The 20,659-nt window shown below is 40.3% G+C and overlaps 1 protein-coding gene across 10 annotated transcripts in view; it reads left to right on the top strand.

The window, feature by feature from the left end:
• The window catches only part of taok3a (TAO kinase 3a), a 264,388-nt gene that overhangs the window by 197,285 nt on the left and 46,444 nt on the right, over positions 1-20,659 (top strand). For 9 of the 10 annotated variants that reach the window (XM_061903060.1, XM_061903039.1, XM_061903050.1 and 6 more), the window contains one exon: positions 3,647-3,775. In XM_061903060.1, coding sequence (XP_061759044.1) covers positions 3,647-3,775 — 129 coding nt within the window. The remainder of the gene's footprint in view (positions 1-3,646; positions 3,776-20,659) is intronic. The other variant, XM_061903094.1, reaches the window with a different exon arrangement.

Consider the following 20,659-nt stretch of genomic DNA (forward strand, 5'->3'; position numbering starts at 1 on the left):
TTGACACAATATGAATGTCACACCCCCTTTCCATCGACATATTTTACAATCAAGTGAAACGCAACAAAAATGCAACAAACAGTGAAACATGAACGCGAAGGGTACAAAATAAACCCACCTACAATCTGGTATATCACTAAGCTTTAGAACTTTGTTGTGAAAAGCTCCTTCCGCGTCTGTGGAAACGCTCCCCGCCCACACTGCTTGGTGCCTCGTCTGAGCTGCTGTGATGTAGAATACCATAGTAACTAATTAAATGACCATAGTAACTAATTAGATTAGTATAGTAACTGGTATATCCGTCACGTGTGGAACGCATGGTGATGCGGGTTTTGTTCTCCCAAGATGCAAAAGGACAGATCCGGACAGGAGTGGAAGGTAACGACATGATTTAATGGAACAATAACACAACACTGGTACAAAACAGAAAACAAAACCGACTAAGGCTAACACTTAGCACAGACTAGCAGGGGCTAGGAGACAAGAACAAACTTACGTGGCAGTCGCGGGATGCAAATACAAAGAAACTAGACCGATTAACTGGCCAAGGCAGGCTTAAATAATAATGTCAGTGATGACAAACAGGTGCGCTTCGGGAACACAAGCGGCAGGTGAAAGTAATAAGTTGCTATGGTAACAAACTCAGGTGCATGAACAGGAACAAAAAGAGCTCAAGACTAACAGAAAAACACACCAGACCCGAAAACCCAAAAAGAATATGATTCGCACAGCGGATCATAACAATATCAGCCATAAGCGCAGATTCCAACCATTGAAATGTTTGTACAGTTGAAGACTTACGGTCATTATAAAACATTACTGCACATCATAATGGCAGCTACAATTTCCATCTTAAAGGCCTACTGAAACCCACTTCTACCGACCACGCAGTCTGATAGTTTATACATCAATGATGAAATATTAACATTGCAACACATGCCAATACGGCCGGTTTAGTTTACTAAATTGCAATTTTAAATTTCACGCAGAAGTATCATGCTAAAGCGTCGCGGTGTGATGACGACTGTGCGTGACGTCACGCATTGTAGAGGACATTTTGTTCCAGCACCGTTCCCAGCTATACAGTGGGGCAAAAAAGTATTTAGTCAGCCACCGATTGTGCACGTTCTTCCACTTAAAATGATGACAGAGGTCTGTAATTTTCATCATAGGTACACTTCAACTGTGAGAGACAGAAAGTGGAAAAAAAATCCAGGAATTCACTTTGTAGGAATTTTAAAGAATTTATTTGTAAATTATGGTGGAAAATAAGTATTTGGTCACTTCAAACAAGATCTCTGGCTCTCACAGACCTGTAACTTCTTCTTTAAGAAGCGCTTCTGTCCTCCACTCGTTAGCTGTATTAATGGCACTTGTTTGAACTCGTTATCTGTATAAAAGACACCTGTCCACAGCCTCAAACAGTCAGACTCCAAACTCTACTATGGCCAAGACCAAAGAGCTGTCAAAGGACACCAGGAAAAGAATTGTAGACCTGCACCAGACTGGGAAGAGTGAATCTACAATAGGCAAGCAGCTTGGTGTGAAAAAATCAACTGTGGGAGCAATTATCAGAAAATGGAAGACATACAAGACCACTGGTGATCTCCCTCAACGCAAGATCTCATCCCGTGGGGTCAAAATGATCATGAGAACAGTAAGCAAAAATCCCAGAACCACACTGGGGGACATGGTGAATGACCTGCAGAGAGCTGGGACCAAAGTAACAAAGGTTACCATCAGTAACACGCCACGCCGACAGGGAATCAAATCCTGCAGTGCCAGGCGTGTCCCCCTGCTTAAGCCAGTGCATGTCCAGGCCTGTCTGAAGTTTGCCAGAGAGCACATGGATGATGCAGCAGAGGACTGGGAGAATGTCATGTGGTCAGATGAAACCAAAATAGAACTTTTTGGTATAAACTCAACTCGTGTTTGGAGGAAGAAGAATACTGAGTTGCATCCCAAGAACACCATACCTACTGTGAAGCATGGGGGTGGAAACATCATGCTTTGAGGCTTTTTTTCTGCTAAGGGGACAGGACGATCGATCCGTGTTAAGGAAAGAATGAATTGAGCCATGTATCGTGAGATTTTGAGCCAAAACCTCCTTCCATCAGTGAGAGCTTTGAATAGATGACCAAATTCTTATTTTCCACTAATAAATTATTTAAAATTCCTACAATGTGAAATGCTGTATTTTTGTTCACATTCTGTCTCTCACAGTTGAAGTGTACCTATGATGAAAATTACAGACCTCTGTCATTATTTTAAGTGGGAGAACTTGCACAATCTGTGGCTGACTAAATACGTTTTCGCCCCGCTGTGAGTCGTCTGTTTTCATCGCATAATTCTACAGTATTGTGGACATTTGTGTTGCTGAATCTTTTGCAATTTGTTCAATGAATAATGCAGACGTCAAGGAAGAAAGCTGGAGGTGGGAAGCGGTGTATTGCGGCCGCCTTTAGCAACACAAACACATTTCATTGTTTACATTCCCAAAAAATGATGGTGAAGCTTTACTATGGAACAGAGCGGTCAAGCGAACACGGTTGGATTGGACCACACACACAAATTACAGTGTATTATGCAGCGATCATTTTGAAAGATCGTGTTTCGAAGAGGGTCGCTTGCAAAGGGCAGAGATGGGCATCGCCACCACCCGTCGACTGGTGCTGAAGAAAAGTACGGGGCCGACTTTCAGGTTGTACAGGTACGACCATATAATCTCACAAAACACTAGTAACACAATAAGCAGGTAAGGGATTTTCCAGAATGATCCTAGTAAATGTGTCTAATAACATCTGAATCACTCCCACTGCCCTCGTCTTTTCTTTTTTTTTCGTAGTCCTTCACTCTCACTTTCCTCATCCACAAATTTTTCATCCCCGCTCAAATTAATGGGGAAATTGTCGCTTTCTCGGTTTGAATCACTCTCGCTGCTGGTGGCCATGATTGTAAATAATGTTCAGATGTTAGGAGCTCCACAACCCGTGACGTCACGCGCATATCGTCTGCTACTTCCGGTACAGGCAAGACTTTTTTATTAGCGACCAAAAGTTGCGAACTTTATCGTAGATGTTCTCTACTAAATCCTTTCAGCTAAAATATGGCAAAATGATCAAGTATGACACATAGAATGGACCTGCTATCCCTGTTTGAATAAGAAAATCTCATTTTAGTAGGCCTTTAAAAATCGAAAAAATAATATTTGGGAATGTCCGACGGGCTAGATTGAAAAGCTTAACAGGCCACATGTGGCCCCGGGGCCTTAATTTGCCCAGATCTGATATAGATCATAAAATCTCAGCAACAAGCTGTAATATCTTACTGAGATCATTTAAGGACCAAAACCCATAAAACAAGTAAAACACTTTAACATAAAATCTGCTTAATGAGGAGAATTACCTTATCATACAGAAAATAAGCAATAATAACCCTTATTTGAGATATTTAATCTTACCTAGATTTCACTTTTTGCAGTGCACCTCTAAAAATAAGTACAATCACAAAAACGTGAAAATGATTTTTTTGTGACTTAAAGACATATTTAGCATTTTCACTTTGTTGAAGCTCGCTCTTCGGGGAAGGGCACACTGTGATGAGACATAAACATGTAACATTTTGTCTCAATGGGTCTATTTAACAGCAGGACCACCAGTACAACTGGGACGAGGGCATCCACAGGGACCACCGGCTGACCTCCTTGGACAAGAGCAGCCAGGCCCAGAGCTACAAGAACCAGGGCCGCTTTGCCACCATCAAGTCCGCATCCCTGGTGAGTTCTCTCTCTCATCTTTTTTGTCTTTTTGTGTGCGTGTCAAATCTGGAAGCATCCTATTGACATAACCACTCCTCCTTCCATCAACACCTGTCCGTTGGACCCAGCCAATCGGTATCGGGGACTTGTCTAGCAGTGCAGGACATGTCCGATTGTTGTTGAGAACTGAGACAAAAAAAACAGTTTGCCACAGGTAGCTGATATGACGGACATTGGGGACGTGAACCCGCAGGGGAGGACAGACATTACTAGGGACAAAGAACCGGAAGGATGTCGCCGGATAAGATCAGGGACATGAAATAGACAAGACACATGGGCGGATGACAAAACCGACTTGTAACAAACGCACCCGAGTTCTCCGGGTGTCGCTGCCACGATGCAAATGGAGTCTCGGGTAGAACCTGATATTCATCTGGGAACGACTAAAACAGTAGATAAACACAAGACGTACAAACCCTGTTTCCATATGAGTTGCGGGCCAGGAAAGTACCCGCACTCTTTTTTTTTTTACGAAGCCACGCTGTTGTAACACGTGCTGAATGTGGCTTTGCATTGTCTTGCGGAAATAAGCAGGGGCGTCCATGAAAAAGACGGCGCTTAGATGGCAGCATATGTTGTTCCAAAACCTGTATGTACCTTTCAGCATTAATGGTGCCTTCACAGATGTGTAAGTTACCCATGCCTTTGGCATTAATGCAACCCCATACCATCACAGGTGCTGGCTTTTGAACTTTGCGTCAATAACAGTCTGGATGGTTCACTTCCCCTTTGGTCCGGTTGACACGATGTCAAATATTTCCAAAAACAATTTGAGATGTGGACTTGTCAGACCACAGAACACTTTTCCACTTTGTATCAGTCCATCTTAGATGATCTCGGGCCCAGAGAAGCCGGTGGCGTTTCTGGATGTTGTTGATAAATGGTTTTCACTTTGCATAGTAGAGCTTTAACTTGCACTTACAGATGTAGCGACAAACTGTATTTAGTGACCAAGTTTTCTGAAGTGTTCCTCAGCCCATGTGGTGATATCCTTGAGAGATTGATGTCGGTTTTTGATACAGTGCTGTCTGAGAGATCGAAGGTCACGGACATTCAATGTTGGTTTCCGGCCATGCCGCTTACATGGAGTGATTTCTCCAGATTCTCTGAACCTTATTGATGACATTATGGACCGTAGATGTTGAAATCCCTAAATTTCTTGCAATTGCTCTTTGAGAAACGTTGTTCTTAAACTGTTTGACTATTTGCTCACGTAGTAGTAGACAAGACTATTTGCTCACGCAGTTGTGGACAAAGGGGTGTACCTCGCCCCATCCTTTCTTGTGAAAACTGAGCATTTTTTGGGAAGCTGTTTTTATACCCAATCATGGCACCCACCTGTTCCCATTGAGCCTGCACACCTGTGGGATGTTCCAAATAAGTGTTTGATGAGCATTCCTCAACTTTATCAGTATTTATTGCCACCTTTCCCAACTTCTTTGTCACGTGTTGCTGGCATCAAATTCTAAAGTTAATGATTATTTGCAACAACAAAAAATGTTTATCAGTTTGAACATCAAATATGTTGTCTTTGTAGCATATTCAACTGAATATGGGTTGAAAATGATTTGCAAATCTTTGTATTCCGTTTCTATTTACATCTAACACAATTCCCCAACTCATATGGAAACAGGATTTGTATATAACTATTAGCCACAACACGATCAGGCTTATATTTAATTTGCCACAAGTGAATCCCGCATAACAAACATCTCCGCCATCCCGTCCATATAACCCGCCAATAGGGCTGGGCGATATGGCCTTTTTTTAATATCTCGATATTTTTAGGCCATATCGCGATACTTGATACATATTTTGCCTTAGCCTTGAATGAACACTCGATGCATATACCGTATTTCCTTGAATTGCCGCCGGGGCGCTAATTAATTTAAAATCTCTTCTCACTCCTGCGCTTACCAAAGGCATGCAGTAAAAATTTGAGTGTGATGTAAGGATACCATCATGAAAAGCACATTTAATAAAAAAAAAACTTTATTATGGTCTTACCTTTACTTATAAATGAAATCCATGCCAGCTCCTTCTGATCAAAAGCATCAATAACGTGTTTATAGAAGTCTTCCTTATCTTTCTTCAGTTTTAAAAAGCTCTCTGTCTCGATGGAGATCTTCCTTTATTACCTCCTGCTTCGATTGAAACTTCAGTTTAGAAAACTGCTATCAGACCGCTGCTATCAGTTAGCTCGGCTCCTCAAGTGCGGGCGACGACAGAAATACCCTTGGAAAACTCCCCCTCCCGTTCTGCTCCGTGGGTGATCTCTTTATCCCACCGCTGCCACCAGGAAGTGTTATTGTATAAATAATACACAAGGTATTTCGGACTGGAACATGCTTTATTTCAGCCCAGTTGTTTACATAGCCAGCATAGGAGTGTTACATCCGTAAAGGTCCGTCGTGCAACCCCCGCGTTAAATCCGTTTCCAGCACATATCACATCACTCGTTGTCACTTCTTCTGCAGCCGAGTAGTCGCAAGAAGGATCATTAGCGCGCTCTACCACTAGGAGGCGGGAGTCATCTAATGAGTCATATTTGACACACGCAGCTACAGTATTGTGACGGTCTCAATCCGTCGTCTTGCGGGTTCCCAGGACCACCAAGGAAGGACATGGCTTGAGCAGTTTGACCTTGTTCATTTTTCAATAAAACATCAGTCCAGGTCGCTCTTTTGCTCCTCCTCTCTCGCCGCCTCCTCGCCGCCATCTTGGGCGTGCCCTGCCTGTCTGTTGGACCGTCGGCTCCACCTCTCCACAGGTATATTAATAAAACATAGCTGCTTACTGTTCTTTTTAGCATACCGGTATTCAAAAGCTTGGACCTTAAATCCTACTAAATAGCTCTTAATCTTCTTCCCTTTATGCGATTTCAAATTACCGGTATTGAAATCAGCCTACTCCATTTTGAAAATGATGACAGGGGAGGTGTCACTCGTGACGTCACAAGTTTGACCCGGCGTTAATACTAAGCATGTGCTAATTATTTTGCGAAGAGAGTTTGACCCGGCAGTAATTCAAGGCAGGCGCATACTATATGACCGGCGGCAATTGAAGGAAATACGGTAATCACAGCAGTATGATGAATCTGTGTCTACATTAAAACATTTTCGTCATTATATGTATCAAGTGTTCATTCAAGGCTAAGGCAAAAATATCCAGATATATATCGTGTATCGCGATATGGCCTAAAAATATCGAGATATTAAAAAAAGGCCATATCGCCCAGCCCTACTTGAAGCTAATCGAGAGAATGCCAAGAGTGTGCAAAGCAGTAATTGGAGCACAGGGTGACTATTTTGAAGAGACTAGCATATAAAACATGTTTACAGTTATTTCACCTTTTTCTGTTAAATAAATAACTCCACATTTGTTCATTCATTGTTTTGATGTGACAATCTACAATATGAATAGTCATGAAAATACAAACCCTGTCTCCATATGAGTTGGGAAATTGTTAGATGTAAATATAAACGGAACACAATGATTTGCAAATCCTTTTCAACCCATATTCAGTTGAATATGCTACAAAGACAACATATTTGATGTTCAAACTGATAAAAAAAATTTTGGGGCAAATAATCATTTACTTTAGAAATTGATGCCAGCAACAAGTGACAAAGAAGTTGGGAAAGGTGGCAATAAATACTGATAAAGTTGAGGAATGCTCATCAAACACTTATTTGGAACATCCCACAGGTGTGCAGGCTTAATGGGAACAGGTGGGTGCCATGATTGATTATTGGGTATAAAAACAGCTTCCCAAAAAATGCTTAGTCTTTCACAAGAAAGGATGGGGCGAGGTACACCCCTTTGTCCACAACTGAGTGAGCAAATAGTGAACCAGTTTAAGAACAATGTTTCTCAACGTGCAATTGCAAGAAATTTAGGGATTTCAACATCTACGGTCCGTAATATCATCAAAAGGTTCAGAGATTTTGGAGAAACCACTCCACGTAAGCGGCATGGCCCAGAAACCAACATTGAATGACCGTGACCTTCGATCCCTCAGACGGCACTGTATCAAAAACCAACATCAATCTCTAAAGGATATCACCACATGGGCTCAGGAACACTTCAGAAAACCACTGTCACTAAAAACAGTTCGTCGCTACATCTGTTAGTGCAAGTTAAAGCTCTACTATACAAAGCGAAAGGTACTTATTAACAACATCCAGAAGCGCCGCCGGCTTCTCTGGGCCCGAGATCATCTAAGATTGATTGATGTACAGTGGAAAAGTGTTCTGTGGTCTGACGAGTCCACATTTCAAATTGTTTGTGGAAATATTTGACATCATGTCATCCGGATCAAAGGGGAAGCGAACCATCCAGACTGTTATCGACGCAAAGTTCAAAATCCAGTGTCTGTGATGGTATGGGGGTGCATTAGTGCCCAAGGCATGGGTAACTTACACATCTGTGAAGGCACCATTAATGCTGAAAGGTACATACATGTTTTGGAACAACATATGCTGCCATCCAAGCGCCGTCTTTTTCATGGACGCCCCTGCTTATTTCAGCAAGACAATGCCAAGCCACATTCAGCATGTGTTACAACAGCGTTGCTTCGTAAAAAAAGAGTGCAGGTACTTTCCAATACAGAGCTGTCTCCCATCGAAAATGTGTGGCGCATTATGAAGCGTAAAATACGACAGCGGATACCCCGGACTGTTGAACGACTGAATCTCTACATAAAATAAGAATGGGAAAGAATTCCATTTTCAAAGCTTCAACAATAAATTTACTCAGTTCCGAAACGATTGAGTGTTGTTAAAAAAAAGGTGATTAACACAGTGGTGAACATGCCCTTTCCCAACTACTTTGGGAAAGGTGCTGGCATCAAATTCTAAAGTTAGTGATTATTTGCAAAAAAAAATGTTTATCAGTTTGAACATCAAATATGTTGTCTTTATAGCATATTCAACTGAATATGGGTTGAAAATGATTTGCAAATCATTGTATTCCGTTTATATTTACATCTAACACAATTTCCCAACTCATATGAAAACGAGGTTTGTAAAGAAAAACACATTCAATGAGGAGAAGGTGTGTCCAAACTTTTTGCCTGTCTTGTATGTCCTCAGCCATGTCCATGATGTTGGCCAACTTGTCGTACCGTCGTCGTCTTTGTCACAGTGTGTATTTGCGCTGCTTTGTCCCAACCCATAGGAGGCGCCGCAAATGTCTCATCAGTCTCATGAACAAAAGGAAATTTACTCTTATGAGGTGTTTTTTTTTTTTTTTTTGAGGCGGCCGCAGTTTGACCCCGACAAATTCCCGTTACATTATTCTCAATGGCGATAGTAGACTATAAACAATCGGTGAAATGATTATTCTGCTCATCCTTACTAGAGAGTGTTGGTTATTTTCCATTCGTTTGTCTCATTAACCCCCCCCTCCACTCCCCAATAATACCACACATTTGACTCAATATTCTCTCTTGGTGGGCGTGTCCTCTCTTTTCTCTTTCTGTGCTGCTCTGTTGTCATAGAAACAAGCACTAGTAAGTAGTAAGTAGTGTTGCTGCCCTCACGTGCTCAATTTAACCCCTTCATGACCCCTCATTGTCTCCTTCCTTTGTCCTCACGCTGTCTTTGACCGCAACCATGTCCCTCCTGACGTCCACGCTAATTCATACATTCACTCACTACAGGGGACGATTGACTACATTTTATCCGTTTAAACAAACGAAATGGGCCCAAGTCCCGTCGCGTCTCTTCTCTTTCTCTCTCCGGTGTGCTGCCCGCAGGCGCCGAGAGAGATGACATCATCTTTTTTTCCAAGCCGACGTCGTCGGACGGGCAGGTAGACAAAGAGATGAAGACAAGAATACACTGCAAGCGTGAAACCCACACTGTAAAAAGTCATGTTCAAAAACAACAACAAAAAATACAAAAATGAGGGGTGTTTTATTTGAACTAAGCAAAATTATCTGCCAATAGAACAAGAAAATTTTGCTTGTCAAAGACTTTCCAAAACAAGTGAATTTAAAGCTGCAAGCAGCGATGGACGGGACCGCTTTGGCTGCTGCCCGCGCGACCCTAGCCCGGATAAGCGTTAGCGTTAACAAATATTTCACACGAAGTCGAAGCACAACTAATGTTAATATTATTCAAATATTGTGTCACCGGCGCGTTTATGCCATTTATAAGATTATATACTGGGAGCGGTAGGAAAAAAACCCTAAAAAAAACGTCTAGTTCTCTGTGTGAGCGCACGGCAGCCATCTTAGAAATGTTTTTCAGCGTAGCGGTTCTTTAAAGGCTAATAAAATCAAAACCGGTCCATTCATTGTCTTAACTGTAGCATAAAAAGTGCAGATGGCCTTAAAACAGTCAGGCACCATATGTAAGTACCCAAAATAAATAATGTCGGACAGTTGATTTTACAATATGCAGGCAAACGACAACTTTAAAACATACCGGCTTAGCTACGGCACCTGGCAGCCATCTTGGTATAGACCAGTGGTTCTCAAATGGGGGTACGCGTACCCCTGGGGGTGCTTGAAGTTATGCCAAAGGGTACATTAGATTTTTTTAGAAATATTCTAAAAATAGCAACCATTCAAAAATCCTTTATATATATTTATTGAATAATTATTCAACAAAATATGAATGTAAGTTCATAAAGTGTGAAAAGAAATGCAACAATGCAATATTCAGTGTTGACATCTAGATTTTTTTGTGGACATGTTCCATAAATATTGATGTTAAGAGGATTTTTTGGGGGGGGAAGAAATGTTTAGGATTAAGTTAATGAATCCAGATGGATCTCTATTACAATCCCCAAAGAGGGCACTTTAAGTTGATGATTACTTCTATGTGTAGAAATCTTTATTTATAATTGAATCACTTGCTTATTTTTCAACAAGTTTTCAGTTATTTTTATGTCTTTTTTTGCAAATAGTTCAAGAAAGACCACTACAAATGAGCAATATTTTGCACTGTTATACAATTTAATAAATCAGAAACTGATATCATAGTGCTGTATTGTACTTCTTTATCTCTTTTTTACAATCAAAAATGATTTTCTCTGATTAGGGGGTACTTGAATTATAAAAATGTTCACAGGGGGTACATCACAGACAAAAGGTTGAGAACCACTGGTATAGACGATCACAGCCCCTCCCGCACGAATGTTGGTGCGTGCGCAACAGCAGCAGACGGTAGGGGGGAAAAAACAAAAAACGTCTCCCTCTCTGTCTGCGCACGGCGGCCATCTTTGAAATGGTTTTCAGCGCAGCGGTTCTTTGAAGGCTGCTGATAAAATCAAAACCGTAGCAGTGATTAAAAATATTTCATCAACTTTTAATCAGAAGGGTTCATTCTCTTTTCTCTTGCCTATTTGAAGCCAAAACGACAAACGGCCTTAAAGGATATAATGTTTGAAAAAAAGCGAAAAAAAAATTTAGCCAACTTTTGTATTGAAGATGGGAATTGCAAACTTCCTGTTGATTGTAGCTGGGAGGTAAGAGTGTATGAAATATAGGTCTAACTGAGACCTACGTAGTGTTTTTTTTATGTTTCTACGACGTTCCTACTGGAAGTTAGAAACCGTTTTGTCTGTGTTTTCTTCCTAGGGGGCGCTAGAGCGCAATTTTGAGTTTTGGTTTTTTGATTAGATCGTGATGTTCGCCAGTCCTGATGTGTGTGTCAAATTTGGTGAGTTTTGAAAAATGTTAAAGGGGTCAAATTACAGCTCAAAGAGGCGGTGGTATGATAAAGAATACTAATAAAACCTTAGTCCTCTGTCCCAAAGGGACATCAGTCCCTAATAAACTAACCTCAATGAACCCAAAAACACCTTAAAATAAGTATATTCTCACCTTCTCGTGAGGTTACATCAGTGTCTGACCTCACCAACGCGCTTTTGGAAGAATGGTGGAAAATTCCTATAAACACACTCTGCAACCTTGTGGACAGCCTTCCCGGAAGAGTTAAAGCTGTATTAGCTGCAAAAGGTGGACCCACATCATATTGAACAGGGGTCCCAAACTCAATTCACCTGGGGACCTCTGGATACAGAGTCGGGGTGAGGCTGGGCCGCAAGAAAAGTCTTAAAAAAAATGTTGCATACTCCTCAGCATGTTTAGTTGTAATAGCCATCCATCCATTTTCTACCGCTTATTCCATTTGAGGTCGCGGGGGCGCTTGTGCCTATCTCAGTCACAATTGGGCAGAAGGCGGGGTACGCCCTGGACAAGTCGCCACCTCATCGCAGGGCCAACACAGATAGACAACATTCACATTCGCATTCACACACTAGAGACCATTTAGTGTTGCCAATCAACCTATCCCCAGGTGCATGTCTTTGGAAGTGGGAGGAAACCGGATTACCCGGAGGGAACCCACATAGGTTGATTGGCAACACTAAAAATTGGCCCTAGTGTGTGAATGTGAGTGTGAATGTTGTCTGTCTATCTGTGTTGGCCCTGCGATGAGGTGGCGACTTGTCCAGGGTGTACCCCGCCTTCCGCCCGATTGTAGCTGAGATAGGCGCCAGCACCCCCCGCGACCCCAAAAGGGAATAAGCGGTAGAAAAATGGATGGATGGAACCCACAAGTCACGGGGAGAACATGAAAACTCCACACAGAAAGAGATTGAACCCAGGACTACTCCGGACCAATTTTCCCTCCAATTTTTCATATGTGTGAGCAAACGCCAAAACTCCTTGGGCATTCAGTGGCGCACATGTGAGTGACGGCAGACGTGCACACTGTTATGCGCTTATCTTTTTATTCGATTTTGTGCGCGGCCTAGATTTGGCGTGCGTAGACGCATGAGCAGTGTGCAATTGCACTGGTGCGTACTTTAGAGGGAACGTTGCTCATTACCTTCGTATTGTGAGGCAGACACACTACCCCCTTTTCCACCGTGCTGCCCTAATTGTAATATGACCTTTCAAATTGTATCCCTTGTGCACCGCAACTTTCTCTGTGCAAATAGGACACGTCGGGGTGACCCTGTGCTCAACAAAGAAATACTGCATCTCCCACTTTTCCTGGAATTGTCTTTGCGCAACACTAACCTTTCTCTTCTTTGAAAAAGACATGTTTGGGGTTGTGGAATATATTTGTATTTAGCGGACGCACGGAGAATAATGTTATTTCCGCAATATGTGTCGTCCCGCTTTTCTTCCCTGCAGCAACACTGCGGTCGGCGGATAATGGCCGGTAAAGTACCGGGATAGCGAGCGCAAAAAAGTGACGGCTCCCGGCGTCATATAGAAATATATGTAGTGTTCATCGTGTGAGGCAATGCACATGAAACAACAACAAAAAAAACTAACGGTTTGAATTAGTCTAGACCAGTGGTTCTCAACCTTTTTTCAGTGATGTACACTCTGTGAAATTTTTTTTTAATTCAAGTACCCCCTAATCAGAGAAAAGCATTTTTGATTGAAAAAAAGAGATAAAGAAGTAAAATACAGCACTATGTCATCAGTTTCGGATTTATTAAATCGTTTAACAGTGCAAAATACTCCTCGTCTGTAGTGGTCTTTTTTTAACTATTTGGAAAAAAAGACAAAAATAACTAAATCTTCTTTGAAAAATAAACAAGTGATGCAATTATGAATAAAGATTTCTACACATAGAAGTAATCATCAACTTAAAGTGCCCTCTTTGGGGATTGTAATAGAGATCCATCTGGATTCATGAACTTAATTCTAAACATTTTTTCACAAAAAAAGAAATCTTTAACATCAATATTTATGGAACATGTCCACAAAAAATCTAGCCGTCAACACCGGATATTGCATTGTTGCATTTCTTTTCACAGTTTATGAACTTACATTCGTATTTTGTTGAAGTATTATTCAATAAATATATTTATAAAGAACTTTTGAATTGTTGCTATTTTTAGAATATTTTTTTTTTAAATCTCACGTACCCCTTGGCATACCTTCAAGTACCCCCAGGGGTACACCTACCTCCATTTGAGAACCACTGGTCTAGGTTGTCGGGGACTGTTATTACTGACGGACAGGTGTCGTGGTGTGACTGCAGCCGGGCACGTAAGAAAAACCCTTGTGTCCATGGCAATGTCTCTGTCGCTTTCACTCATTTGCCGCTTTTCCACCAACACAGGGGTAGGCAACCCAGAACGTTGAAAGAGCCATTTTGGACCCGAATAACACATGCTGCTCTAAGCTAAAAAGAAGTGGACTGAAATAGGACTAGAAACATTCCTTGAGTCAATGTCTTCTCCCCATGATGTTGTTGATGATCACATGCGGAGAACATACATGGAGGAGCGTGTTGGGGAGGGGCCAGTGAGGTTATTAGAGTTCAAGACCTATGAACATTATAATCCTAATGACATGTGTCCACAATTGTTCACATTTAATGCTCTGGAACACGTTACGGCCTTTTTTTGTCTTTTCGCGTCCTTTAACTCCATTGGTACTAAAAAAAACAGACTTTGGCCCCTCCCCTCACATGTGTATGACCAGCACCCTGCAGGGGCTGCTGAAAGAGGGCGTCACATGACCTGACTTGGCCCTTTGTTGCGCTCCAACAAGTGAGCAGGATTGAGGTCTGCCGTTACAGTAGCGGTATTGATTCAGAGCTGATTTAAAATTGGAAGGGGGGCATGGGGGGGGTTGGCCCTTCACCTGTCTCCATGCCGACGAAAAACTTATTTTTCTTATGTTACGTCTTATTATTTCTTTCTACTGACCCTCCCCTGGCAGCGCCTGCCCCCCCCAAAGGCCCTCTCTCTCAATGAGGTATTCATGTGACCCACCTGCCGCCCGCCGCTTAGCGTTGGTGCCGATAAAGAAGAGGCGCTCTGTGCCGGGTATTGGCCCCCCGCCATTCACGCCTCACATGGCCTCTGCTGCTGCGTGCCCTGGGCGCGAACCAGCCCGCCGCTGTTGCGTTTTTTTTTTGTTTTTTTTTTACTGTGGCACCCTTGGTTGGGCGAGGCGGGCGGGTCGGTTGTCCTCGGACCTGAGACGGGCTGGTGTCAGCCTGAGCTTCCCGGGCTCCAAGTCGCCGTCATGTTTGGCCTAAGGCGCTCGACAGGTGGGAGTTACGAGAAGATGAGGAGCGACCAACACCTCCTCCATGATGAGGAAGACAACCCCTTTCTTCTGCAGGTCTTACTTGAAATGGCGTGTGCGTGTGCGTGTGCGTGTGTGTGTGTGTGTGTGTGTGTGTGTGTGTGTGTGTGTGTGTGTGTGTGTGTGTGTGTGTGTGTGTGTGTGTGTGTGTGTGTGTGTGTGTGCGCGCGCGCGCGTGGATGTATGTATGTATGTATGTATGTATGTATGTATGTATGTATGTATGTATGTATGTGTGTGTGTGTGTGTGTTTGTGTGTGTATGTACTCCTCACTTTTTGTCCTTTTGGACCTGCAGGAATTTGACATTTATATTTAAAGTTTAGCTCTTCAGGCTTCAATAGCATTTTTTATTTTTTTTTTAGGTTTCACAAAAAAGACGACAGAATAACGTTTCGGCCGTACTGTGGCGACTGGCATGCTGCTAAATTGGCGCGAGGTTCGTTTAGAGACTTGATTGTCTTCAGGCTTAAAGAAAACATGAGCTTCTAGAACAGAGGTCATCGACCTTTTTGAAACCAAGAGCTACTTCTTGGGTACTGATTAATGCGAAGGGTTACAAGTGTGATACACTTATTAAATAAATTGACAGAAATAGCCATTTTGCTCAATTTACCTTTAACTCTATGTTATTATTAATAATTAATGATATTTATCTATGTGGAAACACTGATTATCTTAATGATTTCTCAAAATAAATATATATTTTTGATGACATGTTTTAAATAGGGTAAAATACAATCTGCACTTTATTAGAATATATAACAAATTGGACCAAGCTATATTTCTAACAAAGAAAAATCATTATTTCTTCTAGATTTTCCAGAACAACATTTTTCAAAGAAATCCAAAAGACTTTGAAATAGGATTTCAATTTGATTCTACAGATTTCTTAGATTTGCCAGAATATTTTTTATTTTTATTTTAACCATAAGTGTGAAGAAATATTTTACAAATATTCTTCATCGAAAAAACAGAAGCTACAATGAAGAATTTAAATGTATTTATTATTCTTTACAATTAAAAAAAAAAACTTAAACATTGATTTAAATTGTCAGGAAAGAAGAGGCAGGAATTTAAAAGGTAAAAAGGTAAATGTGTTTAAAAATCCTAAAATCATTTTTAAGGTTGTATTTTTTCTCTAAAATTGTCTTTCTGAAAGTTATAAGAAGCAAAGTAAAAAATAAATGAATTTATTTAAACAAGTGAAGACCAAGTCTTTAAAATATTTTCTAGGATTTTCAAATTCTATTAGAGTTTTGTCTCTCTTAGAATTAAGAATGCCGAGCAAAGCGAGACCAGCTTGCTAGTAAATAAATAAAATATAAAAAATAGAGGCAGCCCACTGGTAAGTGCTGCTATTTGAGCTTTTTTTAGATCAGGCTAGCGGTCGACTCATCTCGTCCTTGCGGGCGACCTGGTGCCCGCGGGCACCGCGTTGGTGACAGCTGTTCTAGAAGCTTCCGAATGAAATAAAATGAGTTTATTTCGGTCGTATGATCAATCGTTTTGTGTGATCAATTTAACAGCGCAGATTATATATATTGACAATCATACACACACAAAAAGTAAAAGAATGACCAAAAAAGGAATAGGCTGAAACCAAGGCTTATATTTGCCTATCCTATACAGTACCTTCACTGAAAATAAGATTAGCTGGAACATCAACGTTAAAAAAAAAAAAATCAATGGGATGAAAGTAATTGTTACTAAATTTTATAATTTTCAATTATTTCACCTTTCAAGGCTTTCTTAACTTACCAAAGAAGTACATGTCTTCAGCTCAGCACTGAGCTTGTTCCACCATTTAACTCCTAAAAGTGAAATACATTTGTATTTTACATACCTTCTTAGTGTACCTATTTCCAAAATCAACATCCCCGTAAATTGTAGTTTTCTCCTCTTAATTGAAATAACCTAAGAACACAAACTGGAAGGCTGTTTGTTCTTTACTCGAAACACAATTTCCATTGTTTTTAAAAACACAATATCTGAAAATGTTGACACATTAGAACTTATAAATAATGGATTGGTATGTTCATAGTAGCATGCTTTGTGTATTATTCTAATTAATCATTGGGTCTATGTTTGTTTTATAAACATTTCCCCAAACCTCAACACTGTTAGATATGGAAACATAAAAGAACAATATAACATATGCAGACATTTCTTATTCAGCATGTCTCTTACTTTATAAAGAATAGCAATGGATTTGGATAGTTTTCCCTTTTTATATTCAATCTGCGGTTTGTAACATAATTTATTATCCATTACTATTCCCAAGAATTTAGTTTCATCTACTCTATCAATTTCCTCTTGATTTAATTTTAATTTTGCTTCACAATTTGTCCTTGCTCCACTAACCACCATAATTAATTTTTTTTTATTTCTTAATGATAACTTATTAATATCAAACCATTTTTTTTAGCTGAAGCAACTCAACCTCTATTATCCTCAACACTTCCTTCAAGTCTTCTCCTCAACAATATATATTTGTATCATCTACAAACATAATACATTCCAATTTATTAGATACTGAACAAATATCATTTAATAAAGTATGAATAATTTAGGTCCCAATACTAATCAATAAGGTTGGCATGGAAATACAAACTGATGATTGACAAGCTAATCAATATGTTTTTGGATTACATTCGTTATAGAATGAATGGGAAAGTACACGGACCATTTCAGCTTGTCCAACTTTTGTTTCAGAAATAAAAACAGAAAAAGTGGCCCAAAATTTGTTTTTTTTTATTTGCATTGGAGAAGTCAAAATCAAATGAACGGAAGAGTCCGTGTACCTTTCGAAGGTTCATTCTATATGTCCAATTCTGAAACGCAAATCAAAAATAGAATTAGAGCAGTTTTTCTATTTTTATTATACATGGAAGATTTATAACAAAAAAGGGTTGATTTTCATTCAAATATTACCATAACATTTTATTTTGTGCTGTTTGCCTTCTCTGGATTTGTATTTTTTTCAAATAAACACAAAAATAAAAAAAAATGTTCATCCAAAATGTAAAAATGCGTGTTTATCTGTGTGATGACAAATTGAACCGGAAGCAGTATTTTAGCATTTCTTTTGTGTTTAGCAAGTTTTTAGCTTAATGATAACAACTTTGTTCAGCAAGAGTCCTATTGTTGTTTTAAGTAAGAGTCATTCATTAAAATATTGCCTTAAAATTGGATTTTGTGCCGTTTTCCTTTTATGGATTTGTATTTTTCCAGATAAACACAAAAATCCAATCCATGTTTATCCAAAGTGCAAAAAGTATAATCCATAAAGGGAAAAGGTCCGTGTACCTTCTGTTCATTCTATTTCCAATTCTGAAAAGCAAATTAAAAATAAACTTACGGACGTTTTTCGATTTTTTATTATATATGGCAGATTTTAAAACAAACAAAAAAAAGGGTTGATTTCCATTAAAACATTGCCATAAAATTGGATTTTGTGCTGTTTTCCTTTTATGGATTTTTTTCCCCATCCAAAATGCAAAAATGCGTGTTTCACTTTGTGATGACAAATTGAACCGGAAACAGTATTTTAGCTTTTCCTTTAGCATGTTTTTAGCATAACGGTAAAATATTTGTTCAGCAGGAGTCCTATTGTCGTTTTAAATAAGTGTCATTAAATAGTTGTCCAACTTTTGTTTCAGAAACGAAAATACAAAAAATGGTCTGAATTGACTTTTTTGATTTGCATTTAAAAATTTGAAATGGAATAAATGGAAGGTATAGAATTACCTTCCCAAAGTCCTGACTTAAACCCCATTGAGAACACTTGTACAATACTGAAGAAACAAGTCCATGTCAGAAAACCAACAAATTTAGCTGAACCGCTCCAATTTTGTCAAGAGAAGTGGTCAATAATTCTTGCCAGAAGCTTGTGGATGGCTACCAAAAGCGCCTTATTGCAGTGAAACTTGCCAAAGGACATGTAAGCAAATATGAACATTGCTGTATGTGAAGTGAAGTGAAGTGAATTATATTTATATAGCGCTTTTTCTCTAGTGACTCAAAGCACTTTACATAGTGAAACCCAATATCTAAGTTACATTTAAACCAGTGTAGGTGGCACTGGGAGCAGGTGGGTAAAGTGTCTTACCCAAGGACACAACGGCAGTGACTAGGATGGCGGAAGCGGTAATCGAACCTGCAACCCTTTAAGTTGCTGGCACGGCCACTCTACCAACCGAGCTATATACTTTTGACCCAGCAGATTTGCTCACATTTTCAGTAGAGCCATAATAAATTCATAAAAGAAGCAAACTTCATGAATGTTTTTGTGACCAACAAGTATGTGCTCCAATCACTACATCACAAAAAAATAAGAATTGTAGAAATGACTGGAAACTCAAGACAGCCATGACATTAGGTTCTTTACAAGTGTACTGTATGTAAACTTTTGACCCCGACTGTATATTAGATTTTTGTTTTTATCTGGAAAAATGTAAATCCATAAAAGGAAAACAGCATAAAATCCAATTTTATGGCAATATTTTAACGAAAATCAACCTTTTTTGGTTTGTTTTAAAATCTGCCATCCATCTATTTTCTAACACTTGTCCCTTTTGGGGTCGCGGGGGGGGCTGGAGCCTATCTCTGCTACATTTGGGCGTAAGGTAGTTTACACCCTGGACAAGTCTCCACCTCATCACAGGGCCAACACAGATAGACAACATTCACACACTAGGGACCATTTAGTGTTGCCAATCATCCTATCCCCAGGTGCATGTCTTTGGAGGTGGGAGGAGCCTATACCCAGGTGCATGTCTTTGGAGATGGGAGGAGCCTATACCCAGGTGCATGTCTTTGGAGGTGGGAGGGGCCTATCCCCAGGGCTTTGGAGGTGGGAGGAAGCCGGAGTACCCGGAGGGAACCCACGCAGTCACGGGGAGAACATGCAAACTCCACACAGAAAGATCCCCAGCACAGGATCGAACCCAGGACCTTCGTATTGTGAGGCAGACGCACTAACCCCTCTCGCACCGTGCTGCCCTGTTACTCAGCATTGTGTGTTGTAATCAATGGTTAACTGGACGTCTTTATCATTGGTATGTGTTGGTCTACAAAACCATTCTGGGTATCACTCCATCTTATCTAACTTGTCCTTTAACAAAGAAACAAGGAAGTTACAATCTCCGTTCAGTGAATGTTCTGCAATTTGTGGTCCTCAAAGTAAGAACTGAACTGGGCAAGACAGCATTTAGGTTTTCAGCACCGAAGGCTTGGAATAACCCACAATCCAATCTTCAACTTCAAACCCTTGTTACATTGAATGAGTTTAAAGGCCTACTAAAATGAGATTTTCTTATTTAAACGGGGATAGCAGGTCCATTCTATGTGTCTTACTTGATCATTTCGCGATATTGCCATATTTTTGCTGAAAGGATTTAGTAGAGAACATTCACGATAAAGTTCACAACAGTCGGTGCTAAGAGAAAAGCCCTGCCTCTACCGGAAGTCGCAGACGATGACGTCACATGTTGACGGCTCCTCATATATTCACATGGATTTTAATGGGAGCCTCCAACAAAAACAGCTATTCATACCGAGAAAACGAAAATTTCCCCATTAATTTGAGCGAGGATGAAAGATTCGTGTTTGAGGATATTGATAGCGACGGATAAGAAAAAAAAAAAAAAACGCGATTGCAATCGCGTTGCATTGAGACGGATTCATATGTTTTTAGAGACATTTACTAGGATATTTCTGGGAAATCCCTTATCTTTCTATTGTGTTGCTATTGTTTTAGTGAGTTTA

Source organism: Nerophis ophidion, linkage group LG01 (genome assembly GCF_033978795.1).
Source record: "Nerophis ophidion isolate RoL-2023_Sa linkage group LG01, RoL_Noph_v1.0, whole genome shotgun sequence".
NCBI classification, from domain to species: Eukaryota; Metazoa; Chordata; class Actinopteri; order Syngnathiformes; family Syngnathidae; genus Nerophis; species Nerophis ophidion.